Source organism: Chionomys nivalis, chromosome 21 (assembly GCF_950005125.1).
Source record: "Chionomys nivalis chromosome 21, mChiNiv1.1, whole genome shotgun sequence".
Lineage (NCBI taxonomy): Eukaryota > Metazoa > Chordata > Mammalia > Rodentia > Cricetidae > Chionomys > Chionomys nivalis.
Genome location: NC_080106.1, coordinates 21,657,224 through 21,676,731, shown reverse-complemented (window position 1 = coordinate 21,676,731; position 19,508 = coordinate 21,657,224). Strand labels below are relative to the sequence as shown.

The window sequence follows — 19,508 nt, the reverse complement described above, 5'->3', positions numbered from 1 at the left end:
CTGTTTCCTTAAATCAATAGCAAGATTTTTTTAAAAAGCAACAAAAATAGTTTCCTAGCACCCAAGTAGAATTTACAAAATTTACAATAACAAAGAAACAAATGCTAGCCTGTATTTAAAATTAGAAGGTGTTATAACACACACACATATATACTGAAAAATACTCACTCTCTCTTCACTAAAACAGCCCTGGTCACCTACCTCCCCATTCACCCTCCCTCTGGCTGTTTTCCACAGTTCTGTTGCTTATAAGATTATCAAAGACAAAGTAAAGGGAGAAGCTGTCAGTTCTGTTTGACGTCATATTTGCTCACACACGATAACTTTAATAAAATGATTACATGGATTCTACTACCATGTTTTTCTCTGAAAACTTGTTATTTTTAATTTTTCCCAAATTTGACATTACCTCTAATTTCTCATTGCCTGTCACTCCTGTGCCACATTATCCCTTTCCTTCTGATAATTACACAGAAGAGGCAGCTTTTGGGAAAGCCACCTTGATACATAAGACTTGAATTAAAAGGCAGAGGTAGAAAATGTGAGAGATCAAAGAACAAGAGATGGAGGTATTTGGTAAAAAGAAGGAATTTTATAATCAGCTCTGAATTTTTAACAGATGCATCCCTGTTTGAGGACCAATACCTACATACTGTGCTAAGGGTACATAGGTAAATATAAACACTAAACAAATAGTATTAGTCTTTGGCTAATTAATACATCAGCAGGGCAGTGAATACATTACCTGTGTTCCCAGTGGACAAACGTCGAACTTTTGAGCTGGTGTGCCACTACCCTGGTTTGCAGAAGTACTGGTTATTGAATCCTTTATTTCCCGGCTGGGGAAGGGAATAAAAAGTCCTTTGTTTGAGTCTATATTAAAAGGAAAGGAATACAATGAAATTATGACAGAGTTCAAAGACAGCATGTCTTGTAGAAAGATACTGGAGGGGAAGTCACAAGATTGGGTGCTAATTCATGGCATCACCATGTAGAAATCATGTGAACTTGGGCAAATTGCTTCAGCACTATGAATTCTCTCTTTGTTAGTTCAACAGTGATAATGAAACTTATACCACCTGTCTTTCAGCATTGAAGGGAAGCAAAAACAAGATCATGGATGGATATGCAATGGTCGCACAAATTTTGACCTATAGGCAGACATCTGGAAGGCAAATAGCACTTTGCACACTTCCTACATGAGTAAATAATACTGCCTGACAGTGATTCAGCAATCTCCTTCCACAGCAAGCATCGAGAATAGACTCCTGGCTCTCTATATCTGCAGGGCTCTAATCCGCAGGCTGCACTGATTCATCATTAGTTTCTTCATTTGTAAGAAAAGAACATCTAGCCGGGCGGTGGTGGCACACGCCTTTAATCCCAGCACTTGGGAGGCAGAGGCAGGTGGATCTCTGTGAGTTCGAGACCAGCCTGGTCTACAAGAGCTAGTTCCAGGACAGGCTCCCTCCAAAACCACAGAGAAACCCTGTCTCGAAAAACCAAAAAAAAAAAAAAAAAAAAAAAAAAAAAAAAGAACATCTAACCAGAACCTGCTTCATAAGGAATACTAAATTCTTAGGTATCTCAGTATTTCTTACATACAATCAGAGAAACAACTATAAAAATGAAAATAGGGGGGCTGGAGAGATGGCTCAGTGGTTAAGAGCATTGCCTGCTCTTCCAAAGGTCCTGAGTTCAATTCCCGGCAACCACATGGTGGCTCACAACCATCTGTAAAGAGGTCTGGCGCCCTCTTCTGGCCTTCAGGCATTCAGACAGAATATTGTATACATAATAAATAAATAAATTAAAAAAAATGAAAATAGGAAGTATGTAACTCCCAAGAGTAGGAACCCTGGAAGTTACAATTTGAACTTGATGGCACACAATTGTGTACTTATCCCAGTACGGGAAAGGCTGAAGCAAGAGGATCCCAAGCATGGCCTTTACAAGTTCTAGGGCAGCCGCCATCTTCTGGAGGAACTTTTGAGTGTAAGGTTTTTTTTTTTTTTTTTTTCATTGGTTTAGGGAAATTCTTTTTAGCAGGATTGTGCAAGAATCAAGACAGTTTCAAAATCTTGGGCCTTCTTCAAGCAATGTGCTCTTCTGCAAGTTTTCTGGCAGCAGAAAACTACCAAGAGCTGTGCAAATGAAAACACAGAAAACTACCAAGAGCTGTGCAAATGAAAACACAGAAAACTACCAAGAGCTGTGCAAATGAAAACACAGATGGCAAAGGCAGCCTTCTGAGCAACAGCCCCTGAGTTCATTTGGGACTCTGAGATGCAGCCAATTTTTAGTTGCTTTCTGGGTTTGAAATGTCTGAAAATACAAGATAACTCTTTTATCACTGACTTTCTGAAGATAACATGAAACTCTCAAATGTTGTGTTCTTTCATAGCCTTCACTATGGCACTGTGGGCAAAACAAGGTGAAGCCGACTGGTGGGAGCAATCTGATCACCGGAGAAAAGTAAACTGATTTGGGCTGGGCCGCCCTCATCCTCACCCTGCAGAAGATGGCTTTTTCTGTGCAGCGCTTAACACCCATTTCCAGGTTCCTTTTCTTTCCTTCAACCTAATTTTTGGTTTAAGGAAATCCTCCAATGTCTGAGTTCTTTGCCAAGTGCTAGCACACCTCCCGGGTTTTAGCAATAACTGAAGTCTAAATGATCCAAAATCAAAACATCCTTTGTCTGTTTGTTTGTTTGTTTAAGACAGGGTGTGATAGTAGCCCCAGCTGTCCTGGAACTAGTTCTTGTAGACCAGGTTGGCTTCGAACTCCTGCCTCTGCCTCCCATTATTATTTTTATCTTCAGATGGGTCCTCGTTTGACTGAATCTAGCTTGAGTTACCTCTCTAGGGACACAGATGCTCAGGCCTCTTTAAAACAAACTGCTACCCATTTTCACATGAGTATAAACATGGACACAGTTATTAGTAAAGAGGTGCTTAGCAACTTGGTCTGGGTGCCAGTCACGAGCTGAGTCAGCGTCCTAATCTGTTATACCAATATTTGCTGACCTGTCACTTGGATTTACTGCTGACACATTTCCTCATTTCTCAGATGTGTGTTTACCGCTTCTTTGTGACAGCCTATTCTTCTCAGCTATGCCCACTAAATGCCCACTCAAGCATCTCCCATCTAGAAACCATTTCCCTGGCCCCAAGTCAGTATTTGAGAGCTACTGTTTCCTTCCCACTTCTCTGTCTCTGTCACAGTAGCGTTCTTGTCTCAGCCTGACTTGTGACCTAATTAGATCTGATAAATAGCTCAGGACTGACTGGAAGTATATGAAGATTTGACACTATTGTGTCATTTCCTTGCTAGCCTAGCACAAGTTCTGCCCAGCAGACACACAGAGCTAAACTGCTCTCCTCTGCACTGTAGGCAGAGATTGCTAGTTACCCTGCATTTATCGTTTCACTCTTTCTATTTGTTTTATGTTTTTTATTTATTTATTTATTTATTTATTTATTTATTTATTTATTTATTTTGGTTTTTCGAGACAGGGTTTCTCTGTGGTTTTGGAGCCTGTCCTGGAAACTAGCTCTTGTAGACCAGGCTGGCCTTGAACTCACAGAGATCCGCCTGCCTCTGCCTCCCAAGTGCTGGGATTAAAGGCATGTGCTACCACAGGCTCCAAAACCACAGAGAAACCCTGTCTCGGAAAAAAAAAAAAAAAAAAAAGCAAAGAAAGATTGGTCACAAAAAATTGCTTCATGGGCAGGAGAGATGGCTTAGTAAATAAAGTACTTGCTAGACAGGTACCTGGACCCAGTTAAGATCCCTAGAATTCACATAAAAAGCTAATGTAGTGGCACGTGTTTGTAATCCTAGTGTTGGAGGGGTGGGGACAGGAGAGACTCTGCCTCAAAACTAAGGTAAACAGTGGTAAACAACACACACTCACACACACACAGGGTAAGGGGCAATTTTTAAGAAATTCACCTCAGTGGTTCATCCCTATATCTAACAGACACATCAAGGTCTTCTCTATTATTACATATTTACTCATTTATTCTCTGTATGTGGGCACTCGTGCGCCAGTGTAATGTTGGGGGTCAGAGGACAACTTGCAGGAAGGCCTTTGTGAAGTCAGGGAAATTTAAGACCAAAATGATAACCCAGGTAGCTGGGGTGGGGGATGGGGGCAGAGGCACTCCTTTAATTCCAAATTCCAGGAGTCAGGGGTACACAAAGAAATCCTGTCTCCAAAAATAAAAATAAAAATAAAAAACATAAGCCGGGCGGTGGTGGCGCACGCCTTTAATCCCAGCACTTGGTTTCCCTCTAGTGCTTTTTTTTTTTTTTTTTTTTTTTTTTTTTTTTGGTTTTTCGAGACAGGGTTTCTCTGTGGTTTTGGAGCCTGTCCTGGAAACTAGCTCTTGTAGACCAGGCTGGCCTCGAACTCACAGAGATCCACCTGCCTCTGCCTCCCAAGTGCTGGGATTAAAGGCGTGCGCCACCACCGCCCGGCTTTTCTTTGCTTTTTAAAAACAAAACATATTCTTTAAATAAGCATATATAATTAATTATCCCAGCTGGGTTTTAAGTGTGATTTTATTTAAAGGCAAAAAGGACTGGCTGAAAGAATGAACAGAGTCCCTTTGAAATCCAAATTCGTGTGTTCTATATACATACACCCATAGGATAAAATTCTCTCTGTCTTTTAAGACAGTCTCACTATGTAGCTCTGACTACATAGTCTAGGTCTAGAAATCATTACATAGGCCTCAGGTTGGCCTCAAACTTACAGAAAGCCTCCATTTCTGCTTTCCGAGTGCTGAGATTCATGGCATGTGCCACCCACATGGTATAAATTCTCTTTAATAAAGTATTCATTGTTCTCTATAATCTGATCAGATTCTACCCAATCACATTTTCAGGAAAGCTGTTCGTGCCAGTCAGAGTGTGCTGCTCATCCTTCTTTTAGGCTGCTCTAGGCTTCCAGACACCTTGACTGTTGTCTACACAACTTTTGTTGTATAATATCAAGCAACCGAAGACATGTTTATAGAAAAATCTGTACAAGGAGGGCTGGGTATGGTTGTTCACACCTTTAATCTTTGCACTCAGGAGGCAGAGGCAGGCAGATCTATATGAATTAGAGGTTAGGAACAGCCTGGTCTAGACATCAAGTTCTAGGACAGCCAGGGCCATACAGAAAGACCTGTGGCACATGCCTTTAATCCCAGCACTATAAAGGTAGAGGTAGATGTATTTCTGAGTTCAAGCTAATTTTGTCTATAGAGTGAGTTTCATGACAACCAGGGCTAATCAAAGAAACACTGTTTCCAAAAAACAAAACAAAACAACAACAACAACAAAGACCCTGTCTCAAAACAAAGCAAAATTGCCGGGCAGTGGTGGCGCACGCCTTTAATCCCAGCACTTGGGAGGCAGAGGCAGGCGGATCTCTGTGAGTTCGAGACCAGCCTGGTCTACAAGAGCTAGTTCCAGGACAGATTCCAAAACCACAGAGAAACCCTGTCTTGAAAAAGCAAAAAAAAAAAAAAAAAAAAAAAAAAAAAAAAACAAAGCAAAATTTGTACGAGGATATTTATAGTATCCTTTTCATTATAATTTCAAGTTTTAGAGGCAATCAAGATGCCCTTAAGAAACTGAGTTAACAAGCCGGGCAATGATGGTGCACACTTTTAATCCCAGCACTTGGAAGGCAGGTGGATCTTTGTGAGTTCGAGGCCAGCCTGGTCTACAAAAGCAAGTTCCAGGACAGCCAGGACTGTTACTGTAAGACTTTAAGACAATCCTGAAGCCATTTTTGACAATTCTGAATCCTCTCAGCCTCTGTGCCATAGTGCTTCCCCTCCTCCCCTGGGAACCAAGGACCTAACAGCTACACTCGCACGTACTCAGTTCCTGAACAATTACCCATATACGTATGTTTTGGTTCAGTCCCCTGGGAAACGGGGTCAAAATGACCTCTTACCTCACCTGATCTGGCAACAGCTCTCCAGTCAATTATTGGTAATAGCCCTTTCAAATAAGCCAACCAGAATAGTCAAAGAACAACCCCCCTTGCTTCTGTGGCCCCTTTAAAAGTAGATTGTACCAGCTATTCGAGGTCCCTCGGCTTCCCGAATGCTGGGGGACCCTGTCATGACAGAATTAATAAAATCCTCATGCTTTTGCATTGGCTGTGGTGTATGAAGTGGTCTCTGGGGGTGACTCACACACAAAATGTCACAGAAGAACTAGGCATGTGGTACACACTTCTTTTCCTCCACGGCAGAGTCTCACTATGTAGCTCTGGCTGTACTGGAATTCACTCTGTAGACTAGGCTGGTCTGGAACTCACAATGATTCCCCTGCCTCTGCTGCTCAAGAACTGAGATTATAGGCATGCATCTCTATCTATTGCTTGTGGCAGACACTTTCAATCCCAGTACTCAAGATGCTGAGGCAGGAAGATCTCTATGAATTCAAGCCAAATCTGTTCTACATAGAGAGTTCCAGTCAGCCAGCTTAACTGAATTGGTGAGTTCTAGATTCAGCAAGACACTCTGACAAAAAAAAAAAAAAAAAAAGAAGAAGAAGAAGAAGAGGAGGAGGAGGAGGAGGGAAGGGTGAAAGGAGGCTAAGGGATTAAAGTACTTGCCATGCAAGCATAAGGATCAGAGTTTGGATTCCCTAGCATCTATATAAGTATTGGGTGGGCTCAGCAGCCTGCCTGTGAACCTAATGGGCAAGCTGGCTATCTGAATTGGCAAGTTCTGGGTTCAAGTGAGAGATCCTATTTAATTAATATACAAGATGAAAAATGACCAAAGAAGAAACATGACATCAACCTCTGGCCTCCATATACTTGCTCCTGCCCAAACATGCGCACTCACATACATACACATATACAAACACCACCCATGTACAACACTCACACATACACATGCAAAATGAAAAAAAACAGGTGAGGTAAAGAAAGATTGAGAAAGGCCCATCAACCTCTTGTCTCTACACATATGTGTACATGCACCCAAATACATATTAAATAGGCATTTGACTTTAAAAATCAAAAAATGTTTTTGTTGATAAATTTGAAAGGTTTTGCTAAATGTAAAGACTTTGAGCTGGGTCATAAAGAAAAGATAAGGTTCCCAGAGGAATGCATTAGTTTGCAGAGGAAAGACAGGAAGAACTGAATGGGGGAGGAGGTGATGTGGGGTACTCTTCTGTATATGTGTTGCTTTTATTGATTAATGCATGAAGTTGTTTTGGCCAATGGCTTAGCAGAGTAAAGCCAGACAGGAAATCCGAACAGATATATATATATATATATATATATATATATATATATATATATATATATATAGAGAGAGAGAGAGAGAGAGAGAGAGAGAGTAGGCAGAGTCAATCAGAATCCACCCAGTCACCCAGGAAACAAGACATGGAGAAAATGAGGTAATGCCGCAGCCATGTGGCAATACAAAGACTAATAGAAATGGGTTAATTTAAGATGTAAGAGTTAGCTAGAAATATGCCTGAGCCATAGGTCAAACAGTGCTGTAATTAATATAGTTCTGGGTGATTATTCAGGTCTTGGAGGCCAGGAAATGACAGCACAGTCTCCTGTTTACAATGAGGAAATTGTCTGGTTTTGTTGAAGCAATGTATTCTGTAGTGGACAAGTAAGAGATAAGGCTTCAGGGTAGGCTGGAGAAAGGAGATGAGGCCCAAGTTTGGGGGAACTTTGTATACCAGCATAAGAAATTTAAAATTAATGTAGCAGTTGGCTGGGAGCCATCAAATCTTTGCATAGGAGTGTATAATTAATTACCTCAGCTGTGTTTTAAGGGAATTAATCTGGCATCAAAGTACCAAATGAATGGGGAAAAAGTCACAGAAAGAATGTTGATGATATAGACCATATTTGGCACCTAAATTCTGCCATTTATTGTATAAGTAGGACAGGCTATTTCATCTGTCTGGGTTTCAGTTTCTTTACCTGTCAATCCAACATCAAGGTTATGAGGATGGGATGAGATGAGATCATAGACATTGCCTGGGCCAGATTTGTACTTAGTGAGTATTAAGATGCCTGTTATACAGACTATTAACAAATGGAAAAGCTGGACGGTGGCGGTGCACACCTCTAATCCTAGCTCTCGAGGCGGGGGCAGGCAGATCTCTGGATTCAAGGCCAGTCTTGAAAGAGAGAGAGAGAGAGAGACAGAGAGACAGACAGAGAGAGACAGACAGAGAGACAGAAAGACAAAGAAAAGGAAGGAAGGAAGAATGGAGGGAAGGAGAAGGAAGGAAGGGAAAGGAAGGAAGAGGGAAGGAAGGGAAAGGAAAAAGGAAGAAGGAAGAGAAAGGAAAGAAGGAAAGAAGGGGGAAAGAAGGAAGGGAGGGAGGGAGGCCTCAGGATCACACTGAAGGATATAAACTTGGAGGAACAGTAGCATGAAACCTGGTGCTAGTTAGTTTTTTGTCAATCTGACACAAGCTGAAGTCATCTGAGAAGAGGGAACCTCAATCAAGAAACTGACTCCATCAGATTGACCTGTGAGCAAGTCTATAGGACACTGTCATGACTAATGATTGATGTGGGGGGCCCAGCCATTGTTACCTCTGGGAAGATGGTCCTAGGTTCTATTTAAAAAAAAAAAAAAAGAGCAAGCTGAGAAAGTCATAGGGAAGACAGAAAGCAGTGTTCCTCCATGGTCTCTGCTTCAGTACTTGCCTCTAGGTTTCTGCCCTGCTTGACTGAGTTCCTGCCTGGCTTCCTTCCATGATGGTCTGTAAATTGCAAACTGTAAGGCAATAAATCCTTTCATCTCCAAGTAGCTTTTGGTAGTGGTGTTTATCATAGCAATATAGAGAAAACTAGGACAACACCCATGTGATTATGAGCCAGGATGATAGCAGAGGTGGGATGATTCCCATGAAACACAAGGACCTCGTTAGGTTTTGTCTGCTTTGAGGGGACATTTAGTTAGAGGGGCTGGAATGTTAGACCAAGATGATTCTAGTTAACAGAGATGAGGGGCTGGTGAGACACTGGTACAGTTGTCAAGCTAGACTAGTATTTTTAATAAATGAGAAAATAGAGAACAAATAATAAATATATTTACTTTATAAATAAAAATGTGTCAGGGTGGTGGGAGTGGTGGTGGCGGCAGGCACACCTTTAATCCCATAATTCAGGAGGCAGAGGCAAGCAGATCTCTAAGTTTGAAGACAGCCTGGTCTACAGAGTGAGTTCCAGGACAGCCAAGACTACAGAGAAATCCTGTCTTGGAAAAAAAATCAAAAATGAAAATGGGTTATATCAACAAGGACAAAGGGAAGAGAAAGAACAGGGAGGCTAAAGATAAAGCCCAAGTGTGCTTATTTTGAGGGTGGGAGAAGAGTGTCAAGGATTATGTGTTCTCATAAGAGAACAGGGAGGAGGAAGGGAGTGGGAACTTGGATTGGTATTTTTATCTAAAAAGAGAGAAAGAGAGAATAGGACAAGAATTCAAGCAGTGTGCGTTCCCTGCCTATTCAAAACCACTGTTCTGAGCAACTGAGCAGGTGGGGGCTGTTTTGTAGGAAGGCCTGAGGCATGACCGTTAACAAGGCAAAACCACATTAGTCATATTGCATTACCAACGAAGCTTACTGGCCATCCTCCCTAAGGATCTAGCACAAACACAATTTGCAGTGGGAAACAAAACTCTTTAATGTCTCAAAGGAGCAAAATAAATTTTACATTAAAAAATTAGGCAGCAGATGGTACCTCAAAGAACCTTTGGAAACTGGCTGCCTAGTGCAGCAATTTATCTCAGTAAAGACTGTAAACTTTAAGACATTTTAACTCTGGGAGCAAATTCTTACATCATATTAATGAAGTCTAGCTCTAAATTAGCTCATATAAGGGGGAAGTCAAATTTTGCTTCAAAACACCTTTGTCATCTGAAAACAGACACACAAATGTGTGTAGATAGACGAAAAAATTGGCCGGAGTAGGGATCATGATTCTCCTTTGTGGTGAGATTCTGAGTAAGCAGAATATTGTTTTTCATACATTTCAGCATTTTCCAAAATTATTTAAAAATTGCATCTATTCTAAATATAAAAATACTTTTTAATGCAAAACAAAGAAACCCATAGTTCTATCATTTATATTCACTGAGATATCAAGGGGGAAGAAAAATTACAATTTATCTTGAGATTCTGTGAAAAATGACTTAATAAATGTTCACATGGATAGATTACAAAGTCAGAAAAATGAAGCAATATATGTTAGCAACTGAAAACTTTTACTATTTGAACTACACAGCTAATCTCTTATCAGTAGAGTTCTTTTCTGATGTAGACGGCATGAGAATGGCAGGCAAATACACAAGGGCACCCCAGATACACTTTCTCTGATGGAAAGCTTTCTCCCAGTGGGAGGCATGGCCATTAGTGTGAGATAACTACTTTAGTTGTGCTGGAACACCAGTAATGGTGCTTCCAAACCCTCTGCAAAGGGGCTGTCTACTAAGACTGTTTGCTCTCAATACAGACTGTATACTTTACACTCATTGTATATTTTAACTCATGGAATGAATCATTGCCTGTGCTAATGGAACAATATTAGTGGAGTCTAATTCAGCTTATGCAAGAAGAGGCAGTCAAATTATGTATAGCACACACAAGAGATTCTGCAGCTGGGAAGTTGCTTGCTTGGGAAGCCTAGGAGGCTCAGGGTGCTAGCAGCAATGGATACAGGTGAATCACCAGTCTCTGACTAAGGAAATAAATTACTTTAACAATCAATGTCCAGAAACCTATGGGGATGGGTAATTGTAGCTTTAGGGTAAACAAAAGATATAAAGGATGTAGATGAAACTGAATTCCTTGAGTCTACAGCTTGTGTTTTGAAAGGTGCTGTATAACACAGGGTACTTCTGGCACTGAGAAAGAGAGAAAAAAATCAGCCAGTAAATATTGAACTTGTTTTGAATTTGTGTTTTCACAATTACTTTGTCTTCATTCTACCCCAGATTGGCTATGGCAGCAAAGACAACTGATGTCTTAGCTATTTTACGATCACAGAAACAATGCTGACCTGTTTCGATCCTGGTGTCAATCTCAGGATGGACTCTTGACGCACAGCCCGCATCTGCCACACAGGTCTTCACTGTCTCCCCCCTGGAGCTGTCACGGACAAAGACTTATTTAGGCTCAGAAGAACGCTCCTTCTGATATCGCCTGTCTATGCTGCTTAGAAAGTATTCGCTCTTCGTTTCCCCAATGCTCTAGGACATATTAACATAACCATACTTTACAGATATCTACGTAGAGGCCACAATTTTTTAAGTCATAATATTTATAATGAAAACTATGATAAAAAAGAACACCAACTTTTAAGTGGAAAAGTTGGAAAATTCAGAATGTTCTGGTTTTTTTTAACTGAAACTTAAGTCTAAAGAATAGAGAGGCAGGGTCGGGCGGTGGTGGCGCACGCCTTTAATCCCAGCACTCGGGAGGCAGAGGCAGGCGGATCTCTGTGAGTTCGAGGCCAGCCTGGTCTACAAGAGCTAGTTCCGGGACAGGCTCCAAAGCTACAGAGAAACCTTGTCTTGAAAAACCAAAAAAAAAAAAAAAAAAAAAAAAAAGAATAGAGAAGCTATGGTTTTTAAAATAAAAATAGCGTAGTTAAGTCACATGGTTCTGCTAACACGAATTATAGAAGAGGCTACTGTAGCTATTAGGTAGAAAGACAGATAAAAGAGGGAAGTGTTGTACTTGAGGTAGTTATTTGGGAAATACAGGAAACGTAGCCGTGTGCAGGCTCTTAATACTCATTAATTTTTTAATCATAAAAGCCCCTCTACAGGGCTTGGCAGTTAAGAGCAGAGAACCCAGATTCAATTTCCAACAACCACATCACAACTGTTTATAACTCCAGTTCCTGGGGATCTTCCACCCTTACATGGACATACATGCAGGCAAACCACTAATATACACAAAATAAACCATTAAAATAATTTTTAAAAATCCCCTCTACTATTATCCCCCTTTTATAGGTATGTAAACTGAGACTCAGAGAGTCTTTAAGAACTATCTAATATACTGGGGACCATATAAGACATTGTGATATTGGACAAAGTAGAACATCTTAACCTCTGGTTTAGCAGTCACTTAAAGGTAACTTTAATAGATTAATGATGGCATTTTTTAAGTAGAAATTTCACCCAGTATATATTGATCTATCTCTATCTTATTATAGTAAACAGTAAATTACAATATATTTAAAATAGGATTTGGACCGGGAGGTGGTGGAGCATCCCTTTAATCCCAGCACTTGGGAGGCAGAGGCAGGTGGACATCTCTGTGAGTTCGAGGCCAGCCTGGTCTACAAGAGCTAGTTCCAGGACAGAAATCAAAAGCTACGGAGAAATCCTGTCTCGACCTATCTCGAAAAATCAAAAAAAAAAAAAAATAATAAAATAAAATAGGATTTGGTTTACTATATATATATTCTATATATAAATATTTTAAAATTCCATTTGTTTACAGTAAGATAAATTTTATTTTTATGTAAATTATCCTCAATAAACATTACATTTAAAAATATGGAGACAAGGAAAAAAATAGAAAATTAAGGATCCTTTCTGAAGGTTATACCATGGAACAAATAGCAGAACAAAGATAGCTAAAATAATAAGCCAGTGATGGTGTACGCCTTTAATCCCAGCACTAGGGAGGCAGAAGCAAGTAGATCTCTGTGCGTTCGAGGCCAGCCTGGTCTACAAAGCAAGTTCCAGGACAGTCAGGACAGTTATACAGAGAAATCCTGTCTTGAAAACCAAACCAAACCAAATAAATAAACAAATAATAAAAAATAAAGCTAAGATTACTTGGAAAAGAAAATGTCAGATCAGCAGGTATTGGCTTCATTTATTCATCATCATTATCATCACCGTTACTGTGTATGCATAATGTGAATGCATGGACAAGTATGCCACTGTGTGTGTACAGAGGTTAAAAGACAACTGTGTGGAGCTGCTTCTCTCCTCCCATCTTTATAGAAGTTCCAGAGATCAAATGCAGGTCACCAGACTTGCATAGCAAGCACCTTTAGACCCGGTGAGCCATCTGATCAGCCCCAGTTTTCCTCATTAAACAAACTTTTTTTTTTAAACAACTTCCGTAAACCAGTCATTGCTGTAGGCACGCACTAAAGATACTACAATAAACAAGGTCCTAATCTCATTAGTTTCATGAGTTTATATTCTAATTAGGGGGAAGAAAATAAGTAGTAAACAATATGGGTTGGGGAATAGCTCAGTGGTAGAGGACTTGCCTAAGAAGCCAAAGGACCTGGATTCAATCCTCAGTACTAAAGAATACTAAAGGTAAATAGATAAGTAACAGACTTATTATGATGAAGAATAGAAAAATAATGTGGATATATGCTTATGATATCTTGTTAAACACCGTATGTATAGGAAGCAAAATACTATAAAGTCAGATATGCATACATACACATATTACACACAAATCACACATGTACATGTAACATACACATATATCTAACAACATTACTCTGTTTATTGTGTGTGTGTGTTCATGTGAGTGTATATTTGTGCAGGACAGAAACTGATGTCAGTTATCTTCCTTGACTGCTTTCCAGCTATTTGTTTTAAGACTTAGTCTTCCCTGGAACCTGAAGCACATCTATTTGGCTGGGCTAGGGGGCCAGTGAGCCCCCAGATCCTTTTGTCTTTGTTGCTTCTGCACTGGGGTCACAGACATGTGCCACTATGCCTGTTTTTTTTATTTTTATTTTTATTGTTTTTGTTGCTGTTGTTAATATGGATTCTGGGACCCAAACTAATGTCCTCATGTTTGTGCAGCAGGCACTTTTCCTGAGTAAATCACCTCCCCAGTCACAAGAAATATAACTAGTATTTATTTCTAGGTGGTGAGTAATACATTAGACCAAATGGACAGACTAATAAATATAAATATACTCATGTGTATTTAGAATTCACAGAAAAGTATTATAAATAGTTAACTCTTAGTAGCAAAATAGATTAATTTTGACTTTTTAAAAATTATTTACATCATGGGACTAGAGAGATGGCTCAGCAGTTAAGAGCACTGACTGCTGTTCCAGAGGTCCTGAGTTCAATTCCTAGCAACCATACGGTGGCTCACAGCCATCTATAGTGGGATTTGATGCCCTCTTCTGGCACACAGCCATACATGCAGATAGAACCTCATATTCATATATATATATATATAAAATTTAAAAAATTATTTACATCATGAATAATTTCTATCAAATAAAAAACCTAATGTAGCTAATTAAAAAGTCTAAAATTACATGTGTTCATTTCAGAGTGGTATGTACATTCATGCGTGTGCACAGCATCTGTATGGAAATCAGAAGACAACTTTCAGGAGCCAGTTCTTCCTTTTTACCATGTGAGTCCCAGGCACTGAACTCAGGTTGCCAGGCTTGGTAGCAAGTACCTTTACCAATTAAGCTATCTCACCAGCCCTAGTAAGGCTAACTCTCAAAAGTCAGGGTTTAGTGTAGCAGATATATCTTCCTTTAGGAGGACTTTATAACAAGAAGTGGAAAACTATCTAGATACTTGAGAGCCTCGAGGTCTCTATGCTGTAGAGTTTTTGTTTTGTTAGAAATTTGCCTATGGTGATGAAATTCTAGTTCAATAAGAAAAGACCGTGCATGGGTGGTAATTCTGCCAAGAGAGGGTAGAAATCTTGCAGTGTCTCTGTTGATACATTGTGACAATGATGAAGAATTTACAGCAATTACATCCAAAAGAAACTATAGTTCAAGAACAAAGAGGGCTTGATTCTCCTCCCTATGAACCTGTTTGTAAATAAACAATTTTATTCCAGATCTGAGAATTCTGCTGGAAAGTAAGGAAAGAAAACTAAAAACTCCCTTCAACAAAACTAAAAAAAAAAAAAAATTAAGAGATTTTTTTTCTTACCTTTTTTCCACCTCTAAAAGAAAATTTTCCCTGTTTCCCAGCTGACTGAAATGCAGCTTGGCAGCTTTCCTCTCACTATCACGCACGGCTCGGTCATCTGCAGGCAGAAACCGGGGTCTGAGCATTTTCTTTTTCAGAGTCAATAATAGTAGGTCAGAAAACCATATTTACAGAGGAAAAACTGAAGACCAGACCCATCTTCAAGCATTAGAGACAAGTCACAACACAATTCTATTATGTTGTCACTAGAGCAAGCAGTAACTCAGATGTCATAGCAACAATTGCTACCCAGGTCAAGCACTCCTTCAGGAAAGCAAAGTTTGGACAGCAAACAATCTCATGTTAAGACCGAATGTCACATTTTTCTGAAATATTTTTTTAACTTAGTTTCCCAACAATAACTTTTCCAGGGCCATTTGAAATTAAATTTTTTATCAATAGAAAATATATATTAAGCAATGAAATTATAAGGAAATAAATGCAGCCTAGCACATTCTCAGGAATAGTTTTTGTCCCTTGCAAACTAGCACTGGACTTCTTTTACTACTATAATTGATAAAACTGGGCACCTGGAAAAATAAGTCTCAACTTAGAAATGTTCTGTCGAGGAGGAAGTAGTGGAGAAACCATCAGCCGAACAAGACTAAAGGTGGAAGTAACTGATAAAATCATAGATGGTCATTCAATAAACAATAAAAGTACATGTCATACATCCTGCCAACACAGAGTTCCATAAATGTTGACTGATAAACAAATGTCTCCTGCCAGTGCACACTTTGGCTCAACTTCCAAAGGTTAAGAGGCAGCTTACTTCACTAAAGTTCTTGAAGGAATGCAAGAGGAGGGAGGATCTCACCTAGTTTTTCCAGAGTTTGCAGCGTGTATACGGCAAAAAGCCTGTAATCTGTATCTTTCCTCACAACAGGATTGAGTCTCAAATCTAGTTCTTTGAGGTAGGGCAAGGGTTGTAGTCGGGACACTTCCACTAATGAAGGAATGTTGTTATAATATAAGTTCAGATCTTGGAGTGAACATAAATACTGAATGCCCTGAAAGAAAAAAGTACATTAGGCAACTGGTTCTTATAAACACTGTTCAACTCAAATCTGTCTCTTCGTGTGTGTGTGTGTAGGTCAAAGGATGACTTAAGAATCTTCCTCAAATTGCTCACTACCTTTTTTTTTTTTAAATTGTTATTTGTTTTTGAGACAGTCTTACTGTCTAGCTCCTGGAACTCTGTTCTGGGTCTCACTATATAGGCCTCAAATTCACAGAGCTCCTCCTGCCTCTACCTCCTAAGTGCTAGGATTAAAGGCGTGAGCCACTATAGCTGGCACCACTTTGTTTTTTGAGACAGAGTGTGTCGCTGAACCTGGAGTTCACTGATTGGTCAGCAAGCTCCAGGCATCATCCTATCTTTGCTTCATCAGACCTTGACCTTTTATGGGTTCTGGGACCTAGAATGAAGACGTCATGTTTGCCCAGCATGCACTTTACCAGCTAAGCCCTTCTTCCTACTTCTTGTATTGCCCTCTGCTCCCCTGACATGGACATTTTTTGGTTTTTATTGAGATCACCATTTCTTGATCTTCCTAGAAAAAAATTCAGTGACAAAACAGGCAAGTGTTTTCCATGTGTCCTGTGCACCACCATCACCCGAATCTCTGGGTATGTCCTAAACCATGTGTCCTGTGCACTGTCATCACCCGAATCTCTGGGTATGTCCTAAACTGTGTGTCCTGTGCACCATCATCACTTGAGTCTCTAGGTATGTCCTAAACCATGTGTCCTGTGCACTGTCACCACCTGAATCTCTGGGTATGTCCTAAACTGTGTGTCCTGTGCACCATCATCACCTGAGTCTCTGGGTGTGTCCTAAACTGTGTGTCCTGTGCACCATCATCACCTGAGTCTCTGGGTGTGTCCTAAGCCTTATGTCCTGTGCACTGTCACCACCTGAATCTCTGGATATGTCCTAAACTGTGTGTCCTGTGCGCCATCATCACCTGAGTCTCTGGGTGTGTCCTAAACTGTGTGTCCTGTGCACCATCATCACCTGAGTCTCTGGGTGTGTCCTAAGCCTTATGTCCTGTGCACTGTCACCACCTGAATCTTTGGGTGTGTCCTAAGTGATGTGTCGTGTGCACCATCATCACCTGAATCTCTGGGTGTGTCCTAAGTGATGTGTCCTGTGCACCATCACCACCCAAATCTCTGGGTGTGTCCTAAGCCCACCCAGACTTCCTCTCAGAATGGGGACTAAGAATCTGTATGTTTGCAAGTCAGAATCTTAATTTTTTTACTTGCATTGGAATGTATTGTACTTCATACAATGCAAGTTTCATGAAGTTTTCCCTGAGAACAAAAAAATAAAATTTACCTAATATTTCATAAAAAAAAACTTTAAGCAAAAAGGTGAAAGAATTTTATAGAAGGTAATAAAATATAGTTGGGGAACATTTAAAAAGAAGATCCTATACTTCCCAGGCTAGCATTTTCCATCTCTTATTTCTTCTCATGAGACTATGAATTGAACTGATCTGGCTGATCATGGACTATGGAACCCACCTTTAGGCTAGTGATCAAATTCCTTGATAAATCTAAGGATCGGAGATTTTTGAAATTTCTGAAGGCATCACCAATAGAATGGATTTTTCCAGCATATGATCCCTGCAATGAAAGAGACTCCACCAGTTCTGAAAAGAGATCATCAGTAGTGTGTTAGGATCTCTAGCTGGATAAACAGCAGTCAGTGAAAACAGGCTCTCTCTTTTCCCGTAGGGATCTGTGAAAGGTCTTCCACCCACAGCTCAGAAAATCAGATCTTTTGCCTTGTGTGCCTGTTGGGATATGATACCTGTCCGTTTGGAAAAATAACAATTGGCTCCAGGTAAAACGTTAAAAATCAACTCTTTAAGCTGGGCAGTGGTGGCACACGCCTTTAATCCCAGCACTCAGGAGGCAGAGGCTGGCGAATCTCTGTGAGTTCAAGTTCAGCCTGGTCTATAAGAGTTAGTTCTAGGACAGGTTCTAAAGCTACATAGAAACCCTGCCTCAAAAAAAAAAAAAAAAAAAAAAAAAAAAAGAAAAGAAAAGAAAAAAAATAACAACAACAAAAAAATCAGCTTTTTAAAAAAAGAGCGATATGGTCAAGACTGTGATAAGAAATCACAGTGTAACAGCTGCTGGGTTCCCTAATTATCTGGAAGATGTAGTGCAAGTCCCTAAAAGCTCTCAAAACAAAATTTACTCATTTATCTGGATTTTCGAGGGCTTTGGTCTCTTTAGTTTAATCTTGAGGCTTGGTCTTACTAGGTCCCAGGCTGTTCTCGAACTCTCAGTAGTATTCCTGTACAGCTTCCTGAACTCTGGGATTACAGGCATAAGTCAACTATGCTTGCAAAACAAAATTTGAAAAGGACTGTTAGAATTCAGGTTTTTAAAAAATATTCTCAGGCCAGGTGGTAGTGTGCACAACTTTATTCCAAGCACTTGGGAGGCAGAGGCAGGCGGATCTCTGTGAGTTCGAGACCAGCCTGGTCTACAGAGAGAGTTCCAGGACAGCCAGGGGTACACAGAGAAACCCTGCCTTTAAAAAAATCAAAACAAAGCAAAAACATGCAGGCAAAAAAATTATACACATAAAATAAATCCAAAAGCAATATTGGACGGTATGATTGTGTGTGTGTGTGTGTGATTAATTAAAGTCAACTAGACTTTGAAGAGCATTGAATATAGATGAATCTCAAATTTTCCAAAACAAACTCTAGCAGATTTGGTAGGTCAAACTGAGGATTGCAACCAAAACTGAAAAGGTGTTCTACAAGATCCAACTTGTAGGCAAATGCCAGAGAACTTAATTTAAACAAAAATTTAAAAGTGCTGGAGCAGTTTGGGCCTCGAAATTGTTTGTTTTTGTGTTGAGTCAGGATCTCACTATATAGTCCTGGCTGGCCTGTAATTCATTATATATACCAGGTGGGCATCAAACTCAGAGATCCATCTGCTTCTGCCTCCTGAGTGCTGGGATTAAAGATGTGCACCACCATGCCTAGCCCTCATAAACTTTTAAAAGCCATAAACTGAAGATCTCATTCGAGACTCAAACCATATTTTGTAGTAACTGGTACAAGCAGTCTGGATAGAATACAACAGAGATGATAGTTGCAGACACAGGTCTGGAAGGGAAACAGACAGGCCAACCCCGGGGAAGGTGGCACTAAGGGCCTGTCTTCCTGTACTTTCTGAATACAACAGAAGGGGGAGCTCCACATCTCTCCTCCCCACCATGTGAGTTCCAAAGATTAAACTCAGTTTGTCAGGGTTTGTGGCAAGCGCATGGAACCATCTTACAATCCTTTAGCTGCTTTTTTTAATGGAATATAATTTTTAAAGATTAACTAATTTTTTATTTGCATTGGTGTTTTGCCTGTATGTATGTCTGTGTGAGGATGCCAGAATCCCTGGAACCAGAGTCACAGATAGTTGTCAGCTGCCATGTGGATGCTGGGAACTGAACATGGGTCCTTTGGAAGATCAGCC

At 40.1% G+C, this 19,508-nt stretch overlaps 1 protein-coding gene across 1 annotated transcript in view; it reads right to left on the bottom strand.

Annotated features, from left to right (window-relative positions):
* The window catches only part of Lrrc36 (leucine rich repeat containing 36), a 34,640-nt gene extending 19,457 nt beyond the window's left edge, over nt 1-15,183 (bottom strand). Inside the window, exons 1-3 of the mRNA XM_057753653.1 lie at nt 14,967-15,183; nt 11,060-11,148; nt 746-873 (exon numbers count right to left, since the gene is read on the bottom strand). Coding sequence (XP_057609636.1) covers nt 746-873; nt 11,060-11,148; nt 14,967-15,091 — 342 coding nt within the window. The 5' untranslated portion in view covers nt 15,092-15,183. The remainder of the gene's footprint in view (nt 1-745; nt 874-11,059; nt 11,149-14,966) is intronic.
* Between the last annotated feature and the right edge of the window lie 4,325 nt (nt 15,184-19,508).